Genomic DNA, 21,510 nt, shown 5'->3' with positions numbered 1-21,510 from the left:
GCCTCTTCTCATAAAAGCTAAAATAATCTTCGAATTTCTCAAAATAGGTACTAAATGTAGATCTTTCTTAAATTGGAGCAACAGGACACAAACCTTGGAAAGGCAGGGGATATGTGTGTGTCCTGTGACCAGCATTTCCACTCCTATATATTTATACACACACACTCTCAGGAGAAATGTGTGTGTTAATCAAAAGACACGGTCATGTTCAAAACCACAGTATTTGTCATACTCCTAAACTGAAATGTCCCCAGCCCCTGTCAACATTAGAATGAATCACGGTTTATTTGTACAAATACTCTAGATAGCAGTAAGAATGAATGCACTACAGTTAGACACGTTAGCAACATTGAATCTCAGAAACAGTGTAAGAGCAGCCAGACACTGTGTATACACTGTATATTTCCATTTATAAAAATGGAAGAGCAGAAGCTACTCTAGGGGTTTTTGAACCCCACAGTGACTTCAGAGAAAGGGTATACCTGGGAGAGGTGTGAGGAAGCTTTTGGAGCTTACTGGTGATGTTCAGTTCTTATGGGGGCGCCAGTTTCAGTGTTCAGTTCGCAAGCATTTAAGCTTTACGCTTACGTTTTTTTCTTTACGTTTTTTTTAATTTTCTTTAAATTCAATTAACATATACTGTACCATGAGTTTCAGACGTAGAGTTCAATGATTCATCAGTTGTGTACAACAGCCAGTGCTCATTCCATCACATGCCCTCCTTCCTGTCATCCCCCAGCCCTCGCCCCTCCAGTATGTTTTTCTGGGTGAAAAGAACGATAAGTAGTGGGAATTGTATTGATTTCTCTTTCTTTTCTTTTTCTTTTTCTTTCTTTTCTTTCTTTCTTTCTTTCCTTTCTTGCAGGGTAGGGGGGAGGGAGTGTCGGTGGGGTGGGGGGCTGAGATTAGGGTAGGGGGGGGAGTGCGGGATTTTGTGTTAGGGTTTGGACGAGTCATTACACCCTCGCACCTGCAACCCCCTCTCCCCTCTCACTCCCCCTCCTCCTCTTCCTTCATCTCCACCCGCTCCGCTCCTCTCCCTTGGACTAATGGAATACTACCTTCATTTTTATATCATTGATTATTCCCTTAAGTTGGAAGAGTTTTGTAGGGCAACATTTTGTACTTCCCTAGGGACTTGAATTAATTGCAAGTGAAAGCAGCCCAAATGGAACTAAAGCAGAAGCAGGATTTGTCTCCCATAACTGGGAAATCAGAGAGTTAGAGATGCCCTCAGCAAGGTGGATGCTGGAGTTCAGACCCTGTTGGATCTTGGCGCTCTCCTCCCTCTCTACCTCTCTTCCCATTTTGGCTTTGCTTACCCTATTTTTAATTGTCATGTGGAGACTGTCAGTTGTGGCAAAGAGGGCCCCAGCTACACCCAGGTGTCTGTCGTTGGCCTCTTCCCCAGCAGCACCAGTAAAATCCAGGGAGGACTGACTGGCTCAGCTTGAGACACTGCCCACCTGTGAGATGGTCCGGGCCCAGGGAGCGGTGGCTAGGCCTACTGCATACAAATGGAATGCTTTTGCCACAGGAAAGAGGTTCTGTTACCTGAAGGAAAGAACATGCTAGGCAGACCAGAACTATCTATTTCAGGAGTACAGGTATCTTCCAGGTGCAGCTACTGGGTGATTTTGTAATTATTGAGATACTTTAGCCTTGTTAAGGAGAAGATGGCATGCAATGCAGAGGTGGGTTTGTACCAAGAATATTTCTGCCACTTTTCACATTGTCACTGCACTTCTGTATAAACCTGAGGATACAGGTGTGGATGAGAGATTGCCTTTTCTTGTTCTTTCCCTTCCTGGGTGGTAAACATATACTAAATTAAGAGATGAGACTTTAGCAAGAGCAAATGATACTTAACGTTTATGTTCCGTTTGGATTAGAGAATCCCACAGTTGAGTGCCTCTGCTGGAGTCCCATGTCTGCCTGGCCTCCCTGCCTCATCTGTGGCGATGCTTACACTAAAGTCACCTGCTTGGGGCACCTGGGTGCCCAATTGGTAAAGCACCTGCCTTTGGCTCAGGTCATGATCTCAGGGTCCTGGGATCAACCCCTGCATCAGGAACCTCAAATAAATGAATACAATCTTAAATAAAGTCACCTGCTCATTTAATAGAAAATGGAGAGTTTACAAACTTTGGGCTTGTCACCTATTTTTGTTCAGCTAAGAATGGCTTTTATGTTTTTAAGTGGTTAGGGAAAAAATTAGAAGAGTAACATTTTGTGGTGTGAAAATGCTGTTGAAATTCAAATTTTGTGGCCATAAACATAGTATTTTTGAAATACAGCCATGCTCGTTGGTTTAGAACTGTCCTTAGCTGCTTTTGCAGGACACAGCAGAGTTGAACGGTTGTAAAAGCAACAGTATGGCTTATGAAGCCTAAAATATTTACTGTCTGGTCACGTACAGAAAAGTTTGACAACCCTTGATTTAAACATTGTTGGGCAGAATGTAAACAATGAATGCCTTATAAGCTACTTTGTTGGAAACAAAGAGTTAATTATTTGCTGGGAAAGAATGAATATAGAGTTCCTCCAGTGATGCTACCCTCACATGAGCCAGACGGCACCTTTGTGTTTTTCAGCCCAAGCAACAGCAGGAAAGACAGCCTGACCTAGGGCGTGGGGAACTGCTGTACACAGACACGACTACAGAGCATCCTCCGTGCAGTAGGAACCCCAATCCAGAGTCCCTATACTTTTATACTTTTATCAGAGTGAGTAGCTTTCATCCCAGGTAGTTTATATCAAGTCATACTTTCTGATCTATTTGCTTTATGAACTTTCCCAGTTTTTTTGGTCATCTCTGCAAAGGTTCTTGACCCCCAGAACATAGGTATACGGCCCATGTGATAGCTGGTAGATCCACATGCTCATAATGCTATGGGGAATTACTGTATGCCTCAGGAAATAGTCATCCCAGCTATGCCAGGATTCTCTTCTGGGATCTCCATTTGATGTAATTGCAAAGATAATTAGTTCCCAGTGATATCCAGTGATTAAAAAAGCAGGAGGGTAGGGGGAAACTGGAAGAATGCACCTTTACAAATTATATTTCCAACCTGTTTTTTTCCGGAGGAGGGAGAAAAACAATGAAAAGAAATATCTGTGTGTTTTACAGCTGGCTGGGGACTGATGGTCGTTCTTGCTGAAGGACAGCTTCATTATATAAATTATGACAACTAGGTGTGAAAGCATTTGATTCATGTTTTCTCCCCTTTTCCTTGGAAAAACAACCATTTTTGCCTGACGTGAATACTTCTAACAATAATGAAATGCCTTTATTCAAGAAAATATTCTGTGGAATTCATTCTAGACATGAAGGGGGTTTGAAGAAGACACTTAGGAGTTTAGTTGGGAAATTGTCTGCTGAAAGCACCTGAGTGATGGCCAGCCGAAGTGCCACAGAGGGATGAGTGCTGCTTTGGGGAGAAAGAGCAGAGGAGGATTGTGGTGGGCAAAAGTGGACCCAAAAGAAAAATGTTTGAACTGATTCCTGAGATCAAGATTGTTGTAGGCAGAGTACAGAAGCAGACCTTATCCACCAAGAGAGGAGCAGTGTGATAGAGCTGGAGCTTGTGTCCAGCAGATGGGGGCTGACTGTGCTTCCAGGAGACGCAGAGGAAGAGCCAGGCACTGTCTGTGCTTCCTGTCTTCCTGTCAACATTATCTGTAGTCTGGTGAGACATGCTGGATGCGACCTCCTGGGGAGTTGACACTTGGAGAAGTTTGGTAACATGTCCAGGCTATGACAGGTGACAAACACGGTGGAGCAGAGCATCAAACCGATGCCAGCCTGACCCCACACCCATCCTCTTCTCATGCAGCCTCCTTTCTAGGGAAACTGGGTTGGTTGGAGTAAAAGATCTACGACATACGTGCTAGGTCTAGTGCTCCTTCCTGGAGCAGCTCTACAGTAACTAAAACAGAAGTAATGTGATGGGAACTGGGTGTTTTAGGAGAATGTCAATAAATGGGTTGGGAGGAGGGGGAGTAAAACAAAAATCTGTTAACTCAGCGGTGAAGTGATGAGCATCAGAATTTGGAACGGAAAAGAAAGGAGCATGGAACATTTCAAAATGATCGGAATCTGGTGACTCAAACTCTAAGGCACAAAACAGGAAAGGAAGTTCAATTGACATGTATTTGCAGTTAATAATGAGGTCTGTGTTACATCCACTCATTGCTGTTCTTTTATCAGAATTTTAATAATTGAAAAAAAATAAAAAAATTTTAAAAAAAGAATTTTAATAATTGGTAATGAATTTTCTTTGCAGTCTTAAAATATTTGATCTTGAGTTTTTTAATGCCAACAAGAATTTCTTAGGTAAAAAGATTTGAAAAACAAATTTTCTTCAGAGCTTGGTTAACCTTATTAAAGCTCATAATATCTTAAGGTCGAATAAATGAGTGAAAATTTAAATTATCTTTCAATGAAAAGCATAAGAATTCGTGGATTGCTCACAAAATCACAGGTTTAGCAGGAGCAGGTTGGACTTTGAAAGTCATTCTCTTGTGTTTTAGGAGATAAAGGAAAAGACACTGACCAAAGACAGCTGCTTCCTAGATATGTGGCCTTGGGCAAGTTCTTAAATCTCGTTGAATATCAGTTCCTAATTTTTAAAACAGCACAGGGTTCTAGAGCTAAATAAAACAGAAGACATGGTTCTTGGCCCACAGTCAGTTCTAGTACCTGCTCAGTACCATTTCAGGGAAGAGAGCAGACTTGGCTGTGGTTTTGATTACAAATAGTAAGAGTCAGAAACCACATTTTCTGAATTTTCTGCAATGCATAGACATTTGTTTTTAAATTATACCATGCTAGTGAACTTTTCTGTTTATGTCTGATAATCCCGTTCTTTACCTCCTTGACTTTGCTGCTTTATAATCCCTCAAAATGGTAGCTAAGGGATTGTTCTGCATTCTCATTCCCTTACGCTCTTCCCTCCTGAGTGCCAGTCTGATGGCCTGCAGAGTCCTTCCCTGCCTCCCTCCCTCCTGAGTGCCAGTCTGGTGGCCCGCAGAGTCCTTCCCTGCCAAGAAGGTGGAACAGAGGAAGGCAAGATTTCCAGTTTCTCCACAACTGTGCCATCTTTGCCACTGCACATTGGGATAAACTAAACTACCCTTTTATGGTGGTGGTTCTCTTTGTGAGTCTTCATGGAAAGGTATATTTTGTGGCCTAAAGATGAATAAATGTCTTTTTTTCTTTTTAAATAGCCTACAAAATCCTTTGTGCTTTTTACCTGCCAAGATGATAGTTTTTTTTTAATAAGAAAGCTCACCAAAAAAAAAATAAATAAGAAAGCTCAACTTATGAAAATCATTGTTAAATTGCTGCTGTGCAGGGCAGTTTGGCTTGGGGAAATCACTAGTGCTACATGTTTTTAAAATTTATTCAGAAGCAGGTAATATGAATGAAAGCTTGGTGGTCGTATTCTAATCTGTGACTATTAAGTTTTCAAAGAAATAGAATATTTCTCTTCTCTGGGTGCTTATGATTGCCGGCCAGATGCTGAAAGGTTTATCTGTGCCACTGGAGAAAGTCTTTTTAAAGATTTTATTTATTTATTCATGATAGAGAGAGGCAGAGAGAGACAGGCAGAGGGAGATGCAGGCTCCATGCCCGGAGCCCGATGCGGGACTCGATCCGGAAACCCCAGGATTGCACCCTGGGCCAAAGGCAGGCGCTAAATCATTGAGCCACCCAGGGATCCCCTGGAGAGAGTCTTTTAATTCTCACCTTATAAATACCATTATAATGTTATTAATAGGCAACACAGGATAATTGTGGTTTAGAACAATGTTTTTCAATCTTTTTTTTTCCTCTCTGACAAAAAGCCTTTTTAAAGTTTTTTCCAACTTAGCTTCCCACCTCCATAAAATTTTAATCCACAGATATACTATATCTCTATTTATGTATTCCATATATACATACAGAGTAAGGTTTCTTATGTGCTTCCTTCCCCCAAAGAGTTGGGTTTTGTGCCCTTAAGTTGATACTGTCTACACTGGGTATGCATAGTTTACAGCAGTGGATTCTCAAAGGTTTTCATTTCAAGACTTTCATATTCTCTTAAAATTACTGAGTACCCTGAAGAACTTTGGTTTATGTGTGTCATATTTAACGATACTTCTCTTCTTACAAAATAAGGCTGAAAAAAATTACAAAATAATAATATTAAAAAATATTTTGTCAAGGATGCCTGGGCGGTTTGGTGGTTAAGCGTCTGCCTTCAGCCCAGGACGTGATCCTGGAGTCCTGGGATCCAGTCCCACATCGGGCTCCCTGCATGGAGCCTGCTTGTCTCTCTGCCTGTATCTCTGCCTCTCTCTCTCTCTCTGTCTCTCTCTCTCTGTCTCTCATGGATAAATAAGTAAAATCTTTAAAGAAAAAAAATTTTTTTTTTTTTTTTGTCAGAAGTAACCATCCCTTCCCTCATCCCCACCATCACCACCGAAAAAGTTTAGTGAGAAAAGTGCCATTGTTAGGCATTTGTGCAAATAGTAAGATTCTCATAGTTGGCTCTGCATTTTATCTGTTACAGTGTTATAAATAAAAACTGATATCATACAGATACGTCATTGAAAAAGAAAGGATGTTTTTAATAACCTTTTCAGATAACAGAGGTTGCCTTTCTTTGATATTATACCAAAATTAGGCAATTTGTAGTTTCTTTAAAGGGTTAATTGCAGTCTAGCATCTCAAACTATATGTAAAAATTTTCTGTCCCCTTACTTTAAAATTCCTTGGTCTTCCAATTTGAATGGATCTTTTGTTCATGAATCATTTTGTGCCATCATACATGATCACTGGAAAATACTGCTTCTCTGACTTACCCGGATCCTCCAGATGTTAATACCATACCAACTACTCACATGTCATTAATATCACTACTGATCTTATCAGAAACTCTAAAAATAAGAGATACTTGTCAAGCTTTTTTTTTTTCTTTTTTTTTTAAATGTGGTCCTTGGCAATGAATACTGTTATTTTTCTTGAAGTGACAGGCTCACTTTGTTCATTTATGAGAAAATGTCAGCTGTATACTCAGGTTTAAATAAACAGAGCCAGTTCTTGAAATAAAAAACGTCTTCCATGAAAAAGGTGCCTTGGGCAGCTTGAGCATTTGGGCCAGTATCTCTCCTTCCCTCTGTCTTCACACTTCTGTATGCAGCAGGAACAGTCTGTACACTTTCCAGTTTGTCACCCAAAATATTTACAAGACGTATGTTCAGGCTCAAGATTTAATAAAGTTAGTCTGTTGCTGTGAAAATGTGGCGAGGGGGGATATAGCTAGTATTGGGGCACTTTCCTGATTTGGCTCCTTAATAGGGTTCCTGTCATCGATCCATCATTGCTTGTGCACCACGAGTGCACATGGCAGCACAGTGGAAAAGGACAGACAGCTGGTAATGGAAACAGTTCTGACCTCCCTAGGGGTTCACGGAAGCACACTTTGAGAACCACTGATTGAGAGCAAGACCTTTGAGCCAGTCTGCCTGGATTGACTCCAACAAGTTGTAAGCTACATGCATGACCCTGAGCAGTTACCCTGATAACCCAACAGCACTCATAGACATTTTACCCCCAGAACAGAGGCCACAAATCCCCACAGAGTGTTTATTCGTTTTTCTATCCCATCTTTGTTTTTGGTGTTTTGTTTGTTTTTTTCATTTACATGTATATTTATATAGAACTACCAAAGTAGTCCATATAGGGAGCAGAGCAGCCAAGATTGAATTCTGAAGCAATTTGCCATGATGGAGTAAGAAAGAGGTTTGTCCAAATCCCAAATTATTCCCAGGCTAAAGGTTTAAATATTCTCATTGGTTTTAGGGCGGTTCTTTGTAAAGGCAAATGCAAAATTTGCTGCTTTGTTTTGTAATCCTGTCAAATGTATTACAGCCCTTGGTTCTGAAATTTGTGTTAAGTATACCCCTCACCCAACAGTCTTTTCAAATAATTCAGGTAAAGAAAAAATCTGTCCAAGATAAACATTGAATGCTTTCCTTCATTGTTGATTTGATTCAGGGCAACTTTAGTGGCAAAACCTTTGTCTTCCTCTGGTGATTCTTACCCCTCAGGATCTTTTATAGACTTGTCTTTATTTTTTTTTATTATTATTATTATTTTTTAGACTTGTCTTTAAATACACATACACCCATTTTGGAGTAACCTTCATTGCATTTGGGAGGATTTGGGGTTTGTTTGTTGTTGTTGTTTTAAATAGTCTGATATTACCTTCTGTCATGTTATTTATGCCAAAGGATCACTCGCTCTATGGGAGAAACAGCACATGGGGTTCTTCCATCTGTTGTGATTGATGACCAGACAGGTCCTGTGTCACAGCAGTTCTTTCATCTTAAGCACTTCAGTAAATATTTCATTCCCAATCAGGCACATTGTACCTTCATTTAAAAGGATTTCAAAAGTTCAGAAAAAGGATAATTCAGCATTACTAGCTTTGCTGTCCTCAGACACATTCTTTCCTGTCCTTCGCGATGGTTGTAGATTCTCTTTTTGTCCTAATTGACAACACATCATATATACATTTCATGTTGTGTCTTTTGTTACCAGCACTCTCTTCTACCAAAAAAGTCTTCTAAAATGTTTTAATAATCTATAACTTGAAACAAATCCATTCTCCTCATGTTGGGCATTTATTTTAAATTTACCAACATTATAAATAGTGCTGTGGAGCACATCTGTTAGGTATTTTGGTCTTTTTTTCTGATTGTACTCTAGTTATTCCGTTGGAGACCTGTGGGAGAGTGACTGGTTCTGAGGGCAGTTTTGTAAGGCTCTTAAGGTGAATTGCTAAATTTTTTGCCAGAAGGATTGAGCCAGTTTCTCATTTCCCTTGCATTCTGCCCATTTCTTCCTATCTTCACCAGTATTGGTATACTGTAAAATGCTTTTTAAACAGAAAAATATTATACAAGTAAAACATGAACTTTGAGCATAAGTGTCAGTACTTAGAAATTAATAGTATAACATATAATAAAACGTATAATGTATTATTATTAGAAGTCCAAACTGAACTAGCCTCAAGGAATTTTCCTTAGGGCTCTGGTGGTAGGGAGTCTTCAGAACAGACCTCCCTAGAGTTGTTTACATTTTCTAAGCCAGTACAAACCTTGTGTAGAGAAGGTGGGAAATACAAGCTCAGTTTGTATCTTTTGGTCTTTAGTTTTTCTCTCTATCTTAGCCCTAGGTTTTAAGACAGGTGTATATAGAATGAGTGATTTTAGATAGAGCAGAAGTGTATGTGGGTTTTTAAAAATTATATAAAGCAAATTTGGATAATGCATGACTGCTGTGTGTCTGAGTTCTTTACTAATTCTGTGTAAATTTCAGGTGTGCAACAGAGGAACATGGCTCAAGAAACTAATCACAGCCAAGTGCCTATGCTTTGTTCCACTGGCTGCGGATTTTATGGAAACCCTCGTACAAATGGCATGTGTTCAGTATGCTATAAAGAACATCTTCAAAGACAGAATAGTAGTAATGGTAGAATAAGCCCACCTGGTAAGTAATTCTGTCAAAACCCAGCAGTATTCATCATTGAGATAGATTCAGATAGCATAATGCACTGGATACGTTTTTATGCTCTCACATTGTGCACATATTACTGCATTCATATCAGAAAGTTCCTCCTTCCACATCATCATTATCAATGGTGTCCTTACCCATTGAAAATAACCAGTCCAAATGCATTCCACAGCCTTATTTGCTGTGCTATAGAACTGTTATCTTATGAAAGTACAGGCATACTCTGAGTATATGTAGGTGTCTGGGTAAAGTCAGGTGTAAGGGAGGGTGGGTTATGAAGACCTTGGTTATTTTATTGATGACTTCAAAGTCAAGATAGCTGTAGAAGAGTAGGTTACAGGTGGCCACAGCTGACTTCAGAGAAAGCCATATGCCGTAAGCGGGGAGAGGTGTAGCAGTGTGACTGGGAGTAAGGGGTGTTCATCGCCTGCTCACCTTAATTCTGGGTGCATACTGTGTGTCTGAGGATTCTGGGGTTGTGGAGGTGAGTTTCTTAGGTCAGTCAGTGGTTGTATCGGAACAATCAGAAGGATTCTGAGTGTGAGCTTTGCAGAGGTGTAGCGGGCAGTGAAGGCTGTTACCTAGTTTGTGTAAGATTCTGCATGGGGTCTTTCTCATCATTGCTTCGTGTTCAAGCCAAAAGCTAGAGCCATTTAATCAAAATTTCTCCAAATTTTCTCAAAGCTAAGATCAAATGAATATAAATTGTTTTTTAAAATTAAATCATCTACATATTTTGCCTTATGAAGAACAAGGAATATAGCTAAAATTGCTAGCACAGATTTCAATTCCGAACTTAGGTTTGCCTTAACTACTCCATCTTTTAAATACCTCATTTGTGTACTAGGACTTGCAAGATGTGTGTGAGTAACACACAGTCCTGAGAAAGAGGAGTTCAGTTCGTTAATATATACAGTTTGTATATGATTTCTTTCTTGGTTTAAATGACCTTTTTTCCATTGGGAAATTACTGAAAATTCTTACTAAAAGTAATGAACCAGCATATGATAGATGTTAGTAAAACAGGATTGGCCCACTCTGTTGCACAGATAGGTATTCTCTGTTTAGATCAGGTGTTGGGATTCCCAGAGCACAATGTCCCTAATGCAAAATGTGCTTCTGTTGCAGCAGCTTCTGTCAGTACTCTGTCTGAATCTTTACCCGTCCAGTGCACAGACGGCAGTGTCGCGGATGCTCAGTTACCACTAGACTCCACGTCTGCATCTGTGCAGCCAAGGTAAGATGTGGGCTCTGAGTGCTGCTTGTGAAGCTAGTGAAGAATAAAGCACATGTTCTCTATTTGATCAGGGCTGTGAGAAAAACTGGATCCAGTCCCTTTAGGGTTAACCTGCCCAAAGCTATGTCTATCTCATTACTGACCAACTGACCTGTTAGAAGAGGCTTCTTGTTGTGTTTGCATTGGGAAGCAGTTGGGAAGGTGTCTTTAAGTTCCCATTTCTTTTGAGACGGCCTTTCCTTTATTTCTCCCGGTAACATGTCCCAGCCCTGAAGTCCTTCTGAATTCAGACTGGCTTCTCCTAACCATGTCCTGTTCCTGCAGGGGCCCTGCCTATGACTCTCCGCTCCCTCCCTGGCATGGCGCCCCCAATTCAGGCCATGCCAGAGCTTTCCATTCTCACTGTGAAGTCCCGCCAGATAGAAGCCTGAAAACGCAGAAGTACTTGATTCGCCTGCAGTCTGCCATTAGGAGACAAGGATGACATTTCTAGTCGATAGTTTCTTTCCCCAGTTTGTGATGGGAGATGCCTAGTTCTGCTGCACCAGCACATACTTTACAGTATTATACCCGGGCTCCTGACTCTGTACCAGGCGTGACTGCACTGGTGTTCATGTGCTGAATTCATGCACAGAGACCACTCACTATTATTTTTAAAAGCCATGAATTTCTGGTCCAAACTGGTCTCTGAGTTCATGGCCTGTGGTTCATGCAGAGGTTAGAAAACAGTATCTCTGTGTTCTCTCTTGTAATGATGTACTTAGATATGTTGAACTTGTACTTATTACATCACTTTAATTACTGCTCCTACATGAGATCATTTTTCAAATCTACATATTTTTGCTTTTCTAGCCCTGTATCAAATCAGTCACTTTTATCAGAATCTGTAGCATCTTCCCAAGTGGACAGTACATCTGTGGACAAAGCAGTACCTGAAACAGAAGACCTGCAAGGTTTGCATATGAGCTAGCATACTTTTGTCGTTCATTTAACAGTTGAGGATTACAGGCCAGGCAGTAACCTAGGTGCATATTTTTTTTTAATTGACTGCCTAAAATATATTTTTACATTTATTATTATGAGCAGAATATTTTATATCTCAAGTATTTAATTGAAGTGTTGGGAGCCATTTCCCACTGATCTATAATTATGTCAACGTAAATGTAGAAAATTGTAAATGTATTTAGTTTGAGAACTATAAGTGAATGAGTAGTGGTATTACAATATACTGTTCTCTTTTACTGTTATTTTTACCAATTTAACCTAAGTATTATTTCCCCTGCAAGCAACTATAGCTGTGGCCTAAGAGGAATCTCTTGGGTTCTTTTGTTTTGTTTTGTTTTTGTTTTGTTTTTTAAAGATTTTATTTATTCATGAGTGACACAAAGAGAAAGGCAGAGACGTAGGCAGAGCGAGAAGCAGGTTCCTTGTGGGGAGCCCAGTGTGGGACTCAGTCCTCGGATCGCAGGAACATGCCCTGAGCCGAAGGCAGATGCTCAACCATTGAGCCACCCAGGAGCCCAAATCTCTTGTTTTTTGACTCAGATTGTCAGAGAGACTGTTTGACTTGACTGGTGGTCGCCCGTCTCTCAGTATCTGTGGCCACGAGCATAGCCATCACGTTCAGTTTCCCATTTTCACAGCACGGTGCCTCTAGTTCTTGCCCACACTCTTTATATCCCCATTACGTGGATTAGAATGATGTAGAAGGGTTTTAAAATGTGTATGAAGGTTTTCTGGATAGGCAAAGATGATAGACATTGTGGAGGCTGGTAGATAGTGCAGGTATGTGTGGAGACAATGGCTCACTGAAGGAGGACACTTGGGAAAGGTAAGCCCATGGCTGAGCCTGCGGCATGATTTAGAGAAGATGCCAGACCAGTGAGAACTTCCATCAAACATAGTGTTCATGTGGTAGTGACAGAGAAGTTTGCTGAAGTTTAAATGTGGCTGAGCTGGCTGGTTCCTTTGCTCTGAGTTTATGCCCAGCAAATGATTAGCATAATTTGCCTATTCATAGATGTTGTTATAGCAAGAAAATAGAGCGTCTGGCCAACATCAGTATTGTCTTCCATGCAGCATAAATATTATTTTAAGCTAATAAGTAAATATTATAATTGAATAAATTTTACTTTTTAGTTAAATAGAAAAATATAAGGAAAGGCAGAAATAGAAAAATCCCTAAGATTTTGTTATCCATGGGACGTGAGGAATAGGAGAAGGGTGGTAAGGCTTTTTGGTTTTGTGATGGTGGCAGTGGCCAGCAGCTTTAGATGGGGTGCTGAAAGAGGTGGTGTGGCCAAACAGGATGTGCATAAAGTTGGGCATGATCGCATTTCAGAACTAGCTCCATTGGAGGTTGTAGGTAAGTAATTGGTATTCAAATATGTGAGGAGTATTAATGTCTGAGATTTGGGAGTCCTTGGCACATGTTGAGAAATGAGGGCTGGGACACCTGGGTGGCTCAGCAGTTGGGCGTCTGCCTTCAGTCCAGGGCGTGATCCTGGGGTCCCAGGATCGTGTCCTGCATTGGGCTCCCCACATGGAGCCTGCTTCTCTCTCTGCCTGTGTCTCTGTCTCTCTCTCTCTGTCTCTCATGAATTAATAAACTCGAAAGAAAGAAAGAAGAAAGAAGAAAGAAAGAAAGAAAGAAAGAAAGAAAGAAAGAAAGAAAGAAAGAAAGGAAAGAAAGGAAAGAAAAGGAAAGAAAAGGAAAGAAAGGGAAAGGAAAGGAAAGAAAGGGAAAGGAAGGAAAGGAAAGAAAGAGAAGAGAAGAAAAAGAAAATGAGGGCTGAGATTAGGAGGAGCAAGTTGGAAAATGAGTCAGCAAAGGAAGGAGGAGTCATCTGGGTCCTGGTTAATTCCAGCCCACAGGTGCCCACGTCGGAGTGTTTCTAGAAGCAAGGGTTGCTTAGCAGTTTAGGAAGAGAGCTAAGTAAGGAACAGTGAAAACAGGCTGCTAATAATCATGAAGATGTTACGTCTCACAATGGAACAAATTTCAGAATGTTGGTAATGAACAGAACAGATGCGGCTTAAGGATCTGGTAGCAGTTGTTTCGCAAGTCTGACAAAGAATGAAGAGAGGTTGGTGAAAGATCATTGTGTAAAGTGCCTTTATACCACTCATGGTTAATGGATGACAACAGCCCTGAGAACAGGAATGGAGAAGGTGGTCTTGAAGCCATAGCAGGAGAAATCGAGGGTTTTGAAAATTACACTCCTTTTTCCACATACAATTTCAATGACTTTTGTGATTAAACCAGTATTAACTTGTAAGTACCTGTCTTTACAACTTAGCATTCCTTATTTTAACATTGCAGAATCTTTGAAACATCAAGTATAAGTTTCATCTGAGTTTGAGAGGATTCATTTTTCAGTATGTAAAGTCCTCTAATAGCCTAGTTTTTAAAAAGGTCTTGCTTATTCTGTTGAATTAAAAGTGTCTTCTTTCATTATAAACATGTTTCTCCTGCTATCCAAAAGTAGAGTATTTCTGTGAAACCTTTTGTAAACCAAAATGGTGTAAAGAAGCAATTACCATTTCATAAAAGCGAAAATTCTCTTTGGATATCTTTCAGTCAGCAAAAAAGGTACTAACGTAGGTTTTTCATAAAAGTGAAGTGGCATATAGCAAACTCTCAGTAGCGGGGGAATTGAATGTGTGTGTATGTGTGCCTTTAAGTATACACATACACTCATAACGTAAACGTACTTGTGATTTCTCTGTTGGATAGAAATAAATGCAGAGAATATTTTTTTCCCATCTATTTAGTGGATGGACAAAAATTGATAAAGAAGAAGTCTTGTACTCAAGTCCTGTGGTCATTTGAGCTAGAACCAGAACCCAGGCATCTGACCTGAGGCCAGTCTGTCTACTGGACAGTTGTAGCACTCCCTAGACTGGGATGTGGGTATGTGCATTCCTGTTGACATGTGAGGCCCCACCATTCATTCAGCATGGTGTCGTCTGGTTTGGTGACTGACCAATTATCTACTTTCTTCCATATTACTCCATTTGCATCCTTCAGGGAAATTTATTTAGATGGGAAGATCATCCCAGATGGAAGAGGGTACATGAGTAGCAGCTGTACATCTAATCTAAGCCAGCATCTTCTAACATTCTTTATTAGAGTTTTCAGATTAGTTTTCTTGAAACAGCTTTCTTCTCTGTAGGTATCCTGCTTATAATGAGGATATGTTGCTACCAGTTGGGTGGGACTGCTTTCATTTTGTCCTCGTGGCTCTGAAGAATTTTTCTCCTCTTTGAATGAGAATTTAATGTATCATAGCATGTTTCTCATTTAATTTTTTTATTTTAACCATTGGCAGTACCTAACTTATATTGTCTCACTTAGGAATGTCAGATTTTCAGTTGACAGAAGCTAGCTTTAAAAACATTTTTTCAAGTGTTTTGGTACATTTCACATTATCATGCTGGATTGTCGTGCTGCGCATTATGCTTCGCTTCATTTAACTGCTCAGTCCCTCGGTTCCTGGACCTCAATAAAAAGAAGTGGAATTTGGATCAAAGGTTCTGTTTGCATACATTGACACCTCCACTTCTCTGAGCCGTATTTTTATCACTTTTAAAGGAGAATAAGTAATAGCCACATGCACCTTACAGGGTGCTCGAAGTCATTGAAATAACAGAAGTGAAGTGGGCTTTGTTACACATAAGAGAAGATTGTGAAGCTTCCCAACAGTGGCACGAGGTGATGAAGCACAGGGCTGAGCCCTTCATCAGTGACACATTCTAGGAGGACTTGAGTTCATGTCAGCACAGTGGATAGGAATGCCATCCAGAGTAACTTCGTGCACTAGACTTTCAGGCTCCAGCTTTCAGGGATCCTGACTTCATGCAAACTTGAGTGGACAACTCAGTGGCTCAGAACAATCTGAGAGGAATAGTCCCATTAGACTAATTTGAGAAAGCTGCCTGGATTAAAAAATCAAAGATTTCTTCTGATTTTAAAAGCTGGGTGAGAATAGCCAAACAATCTTGAAAAAGTAAAACAGTTGGAGGAAGACTAACCATTCCCAGTCTCAGAACTGCCCACCAGCTGCAGTAGTTGAGACTTACAGGCACAGGCATGAGGACACTCCTGTTGATGGTGGGGCTAGCACAACATCCAGAAATATGCTCTGATGGTTGTGGGCAGTTGATGTTCAGCAAGTGTGCCAAGATCTTCCAGTAGGGGAGGAGTAGGCTTTAGCAGATGATGCTGGACAGTTGACAGAGTGAAGTTGGATCTCTGCCTCACCTTATACAGAAGTTTACTCCAGAATACCAGAACGTAGGAGCCAAGACTGTAAAACGTTTAAAAGAAAACAGACATAAGTCTTAATGACCTTGGCTCAGGCATGCTTCCTTACGTGGGGTATCTGAAGCACAAGCCACCAGATTAAAACACACATTAAACCTATTACTTCAAGGGCCACCATCAAGACGGTGAAAAGGGGGCAACCCTGGTGGCTCAGCGTAAAGTTTAGTGCCTCCTTCAGCCCAGGGCTTGATCCTGGAGACCCAGGATCGAGTCCCACGTCAGGCTCCCTGCATGGAGCCTGCTTGTCCCTCTGCCTGTGTCTCTGCCTCTCTCTCTATGTCTCAAATGAATAAATAAATAAAATCTTAATAAAGAGAAAAAAAAAGATGATGAAAAGGCAGGCCACAGAATAGGAAAATAACATTTGCCAGTGAGACATATCTGATTAAGATACAAAGAATGTTATAATTCAACAGTAGAAAGACCACAGTTTTTTAAAGGGCAAAGGATCTAAATAGACGTTGATCCAAAAAAGATATGCAGATGGCCGAGTGTTAAGGAATGGAGAAATTAGAACCCTAATACATGCTTGTTGGGGGTGGAAAATGGAGCAGCCATCTTGGGAAACATTTGGGCAGTTACACATTTAATTCAGAAAGTTAGAGAGTTAACCCATATGAGCCAGAAATTCCATTCCTAAATTCCAGGGGACTGAAAACGTGTGTCCACACAGAAACTTGTGTGAGAATGCTCATAGCAGCATTGTTCATAGTTACCAAAATGTGGAAACAGCCCAGATGGCCATCAGTAGGTGACTGGATAAACGAGATGTTGCCTGTCCATACTGGGATGTGTGTTCAGCTGTGAAAGGATTCCAAGTTCTGATACCTGCCACAGCAGGAGTGAACTCTGAAAACATGCAGAGTACATGCAGGTAGCAAGGCCACATGTCGTATGGTTCATTTATACAAAAGGTAAGTCTGGTGGAGAAGGCTCCCAGCCGGAGCAGAAACTGTGAGACAGGCATACAGGAGGACACATGCCATTGTGGGTGGTGGGAGCTGAGGGAGCTTGCTGGAGGGGCCAGTTCAGCAAGTCTGTGTCAGAACTAAAGCCAAGGAGGTGGTTGAAAGCAAGTCATGGAAGATCCCTGAGGTATTGGTTCTAGTAAGTGGTTAGGGGAAGAGAGCCTCATGAAGGAAGGCTGGTTGGTTTTTTGTTGTTTTTTTTTTTAAAGATGGCCTGAAATTGTACTTTAATAAGATTAATGTGACACTTCTTCACCCCAAGATAGCTGCTGATAGAAATTGCTTTCCTGCACAGAGCTGCTCTGTCCAGAAAGGTGACCACACATCTTGGGTAGCTGCTGAGCACTTGAAATGTGTCTCCTCTGAAATTAGATACTTTTTACTACATATTTGTTTGCTAGTTACACCAAGTGTAACATACACACAAGTTTCAAAGACCAGTATCAAAAAGATGAGAAATGTTAAATACCGATTACATTTTAAATGATAATATATGTTAACTTTGCCTTTCCTATACTTTTTAACACAGTGACTGGAAAATATAAAATTAAATCTATAGCTTGGTATATTTTTTTTGGAGCCTGCTATACTATAAGACTTATTTTTCCCTGGAATATTTAAAATGTTCTCATTTTGTGAAGAATTTTTGGGCTAGGACCACAGATCATTTTGTCCAATCCCTCATTTTACATAAAGTAAAGGACAGGGGAGGAAAATGAATGTTCTCCCAGTGGGTTATTGGGAAGGTGTGTGTTCATTCAATGTTTGTTGAGCGGCTGCGCTATCAGCACTGGGTGGAAGTGGTGAGCAGAAGCCTCCCAGGAAGATGTGTGTGTGTGTGTCACTTCACGTGGGGATTGTGTCTGCTGTCAGACGACTCCAGTTGCCTATTAGTATCATCACACATATTAATATGCTCCCAGAGGTAATGCTAAATCGTTTATATACTTTTATATTTGTGTGCTTTTTTTTTTTTTTTTTTTTTTTTTTTTTAACAGGACCCAGAGCTGAGGGCCTTGTTCCTCCTGAATGGGACCCTCCACGTGGGTAGTTGAACTAATTTTACCTTCCCTGTGCTTGTGAAGTGTCAAGTTACTGGCCAGTACACTTTGTCTAGTTGGGATTCCCATTAAAAATTAAGTTTACTAAAAAAAAAAAAATTTTAAGTTTACTTCCCAGGCCTCATGCCTAGGAGTCCCAAACAGCCCCTGAGGACCAGCAGGTCACACGTAGGCAGCTGACCTTGTGCACAGTTGCCATGTCACTCTGAGAAACTGCCTAGTTCTAAGGACACTTGTTCTTTTTGGCATCACGTGCAGTATGTGTACGGCTCTTTTAAAATATGGAATTGTTTCCTTTTCCATAAATAAGAGTCTGATAAGGCAGGCTTTGATTTTCAGTTTCACATACAAGAAAATGGGTCATTTTGGGGAATCCTAAGCCCTCACACAACACTAGATCATTTTCCCTATGAACTAATCCGGTGAATGTTTAAATTCAGGATGCCAGGGCAGCCCGGGTGGCTCAGTGGTTTAGCGCAGCCTTCAGCCCAGGGCCTGATCCTGGAGACCTGGGATCGAGTCCCACATCGGGATCCCTGCATGGAGCCTGCTTCTCCCTCTGCCTGTGTCTCTGCCTCTCTCTCTCTCTCTCTCTCATGAATAAGTAAATAAAATCTTAAAAAAAAAAAAAAAATTCAGGCTGCCAGTCCCCTAACTAGTTTGAAACAAGTGAAGGTCATCTTAGTCTCATGGGATCATGGTGGATGGTGAGATCAGCCTCAGAAGATGGTCCTCGTGCGTAAGCTCTCAGACTGCCTGTGGATCCTTAACTCTAAAGATAGTGTGTTTGCCATCGACAGGTTGTTGGAGCTGATACCATGAAATGTCTTCACAGAGATGTGTGTACGGAGTAGCATTTGTGTCTGTGGCAGGGAAACATGTTTTCATTCTCCTCCGTTTCCAGATTCCAAAGTTTGTGCCTCAGCAATTTACCCAGTTTTGTTTTAAAAAAGTTTTCTTGGAATAATGCTGTTATTGCTGTTGAAGCATTGTTCATATAAGTTTATGTGAACATCACAGTTTCTTGGGAGACCAGGTTAGATATTATGGCTTATAGATTTCAAAGGTAATAAACAGATTCTTTTCTGATACCAAGTTAAACTATTTTTGAGCTCTTTACAAATAGTGGAACGTTATTTGATATGTTCTGGGGGCTGTGGGTAAAACAAGTAAGACATTCAGACCCTATCCTCATGAGTTCACATTCTGAGGATATTTATTTATTAATACTGAAAGGCTTTATGTGTTCCATAGCCTGTTTTAAAACATTCATAAAATGTTTATATTTACAGCTGTCTCCCACCTGGTTTCAGAATGTCTAGGTGGAATAATCAGTTATAGAATTGTTCATTCGTGCATATTTACTTGTTAGTTGGTAGTGTTTTGTCTTTGTCATATTTTGTTAAAACGGGAGGTAATGTAGTTAGCATAAGCAGTCTAGAATCCATTACATCAGATGCTTGAGCATCTACTCTAGAATTCACTGTGCTGGAGATTCGGATAGGAAATAAGATCTCATCTGTCCTTGGTGGGCTTACAGTGTAATTGGGGAAACTGGGGCACGTGACTCCAGTAAGTGAGTAATTGAGGAATGCAGTTGAGCAGGTTTTTGTGGCGTGCCTGCCAATGTGGTCTGGGGTGTGAGGACAGGCACTGGTGGCAGGAGTGGAATGGACAAGCTCCTGCCCTGGAGGAGCTCACTGCTAAGCCAGGTTAAGACAAAGAGGCCATTATAATAGCATGGGCTATACTATTGGGGTACATAGGAAGAGCTTCCTATTCTAAGCTGTTGCATAGGGGATAGAGTGAAAGTTGATGGTATAAGCTTAAACAAGACAAGAGAGACCAGTTCAATTAAGCCAGGTAAAGAGTGAGACAAGAGGGGCATGGGAAAGCATTCCGCACAGAAAGGTTATTGACAGAATCCTTTGTATGTTTGGAGAAACTGGCATTTCCTAAGGCTGGAGCAGGGAGTGTGGCTAGGCATGGGAGAAGAGTCTTTTTTATATATATATATATTTTTTCCAGGTGATTTTATTGTGTAAAGTGAGTGTGACAGGCCTCTGAGCTTTCTCCTGGAGGTGAGTCACACCGTCAGACTTGCACTCGGAGCAGGTGGCTGGAGGTAGCGTGTGTAGACTGCAGAAGCAGCTGTGCCCACAACACGAGCTGTGCCCAGGACTTGACAGAGCCTAGCAAGGGAGCCAAGGCTAATCTGTGAACCCTGCATTTCTCCAGAGCAAGGGGGGCTTGAGCTTCACCTGCACAACGGAAGAGGTAGACCCAGGGTAGATGAGGAAGAGAAAGGAGTCCCTTTGCATAGGTTATAAATGGTGTGAGCAGAGGACTGGCTCCACGGTTGTTGAGTAGCAGGCTGCTTAGGAAGGACTAGAGGGTGAGAGGGACACCTGGGTAGTTCAGCGGTTGAGCATCTACCTTTGGCTCAGGGCGTGATCCCAGTGTCCTGGGATGGAATCCTGCATTGGGCTCCCCACAGGGAGCCTGCTTCTCCCTCTGCCTGTATCTCTCTCTCTCTGTCTCTCATGAATAAAATAAACTCTTTAAAAAAAAAAAAAAAAAGACTAGAAGGGTGAGTACTTGGCCGTGGAAAGTCACTGTTCGAGAGCAAGATGTACTGTGCCCTGGGTTATGCGCAGACTCTGGCAGCAGTGTGCAGGAGGGCCAGGGGGGTCACATTGGCTAGGGTCGACATACCGTGATTTGACTGAATCTTGCTGCAGCCAACCTTGGCCTTGCTACTTGTGTGCATCCATTTGTTATCCTAATTTTAATGTTCTGATAAATTTATCTTCTAACATTTTAGAGGTTTTATGTGAAACATTCTGGAAATTTGAAACATGGCATTCCGTCTAATCTTGGTATCAGCTTTTTTTGTCCTTGTTCTCTGAGATATATACGTAGTTCTGACCCCAACGATATTTCGACGTTGACACGTGGCTGTTTTACTTACGCACTCCCTTAGAATACCCAGCTAGTATTTGCGTGTGTGTGCGCTTGGGCATGCGCAGGCACACGCACACGCACACCTTTTATTGATCAAATACATAATTATTAGAAAAAGGGAATACAGAGTGAGACCTCAAGTCACTGCTTTAACATGTCAGTATACTAGATTTCCTGTGTGTGTATGCACAGATACATAACATGTACATACATATAATGAAAGGGGGTGTGTATTATGTAATCCACTTTGTAACTTTATGTAAGCTTCTTTCCGTGCTGACAGATTCCTCAGCTCTCCTCACAATAACAGATCAGTGAGGTTGGGGTAGGGGGACAACCACCACCCAGCATTAAAATCTTACTGAATAATTAAATTTTACCACCTTCCT

The 21,510-nt window shown here is 41.1% G+C and overlaps 1 protein-coding gene across 16 annotated transcripts in view; it reads left to right on the top strand.

Annotated features, from left to right (window-relative positions):
* Positions 1–21,510, top strand: part of ZFAND6 (zinc finger AN1-type containing 6) — a 64,362-nt gene that overhangs the window by 39,671 nt on the left and 3,181 nt on the right. For 10 of the 16 annotated variants that reach the window (XM_038533017.1, XM_038533018.1, XM_038533011.1 and 7 more), the window contains 3 exons: positions 9,371–9,541; positions 10,694–10,802; positions 11,655–11,755. In XM_038533017.1, coding sequence (XP_038388945.1) covers positions 9,388–9,541; positions 10,694–10,802; positions 11,655–11,755 — 364 coding nt within the window. In that variant the 5' untranslated portion in view covers positions 9,371–9,387. Of the gene's footprint in view, positions 1–2,594; positions 2,727–9,370; positions 9,542–10,693; positions 10,803–11,654; positions 11,756–21,510 lie in introns of all 16 variants that reach the window. The other 6 variants (XM_038533020.1, XM_038533021.1, XM_038533019.1 and 3 more) reach the window with 3 other exon arrangements.

The sequence above is a fragment of the Canis lupus genome, chromosome 3 (genome assembly GCF_011100685.1).
Source record: "Canis lupus familiaris isolate Mischka breed German Shepherd chromosome 3, alternate assembly UU_Cfam_GSD_1.0, whole genome shotgun sequence".
NCBI lineage: Eukaryota > Metazoa > Chordata > Mammalia > Carnivora > Canidae > Canis > Canis lupus.
The sequence above is the reverse complement of the archived record's forward strand: the minus strand, read 5'-3'. Positions and strand labels throughout refer to the sequence as shown.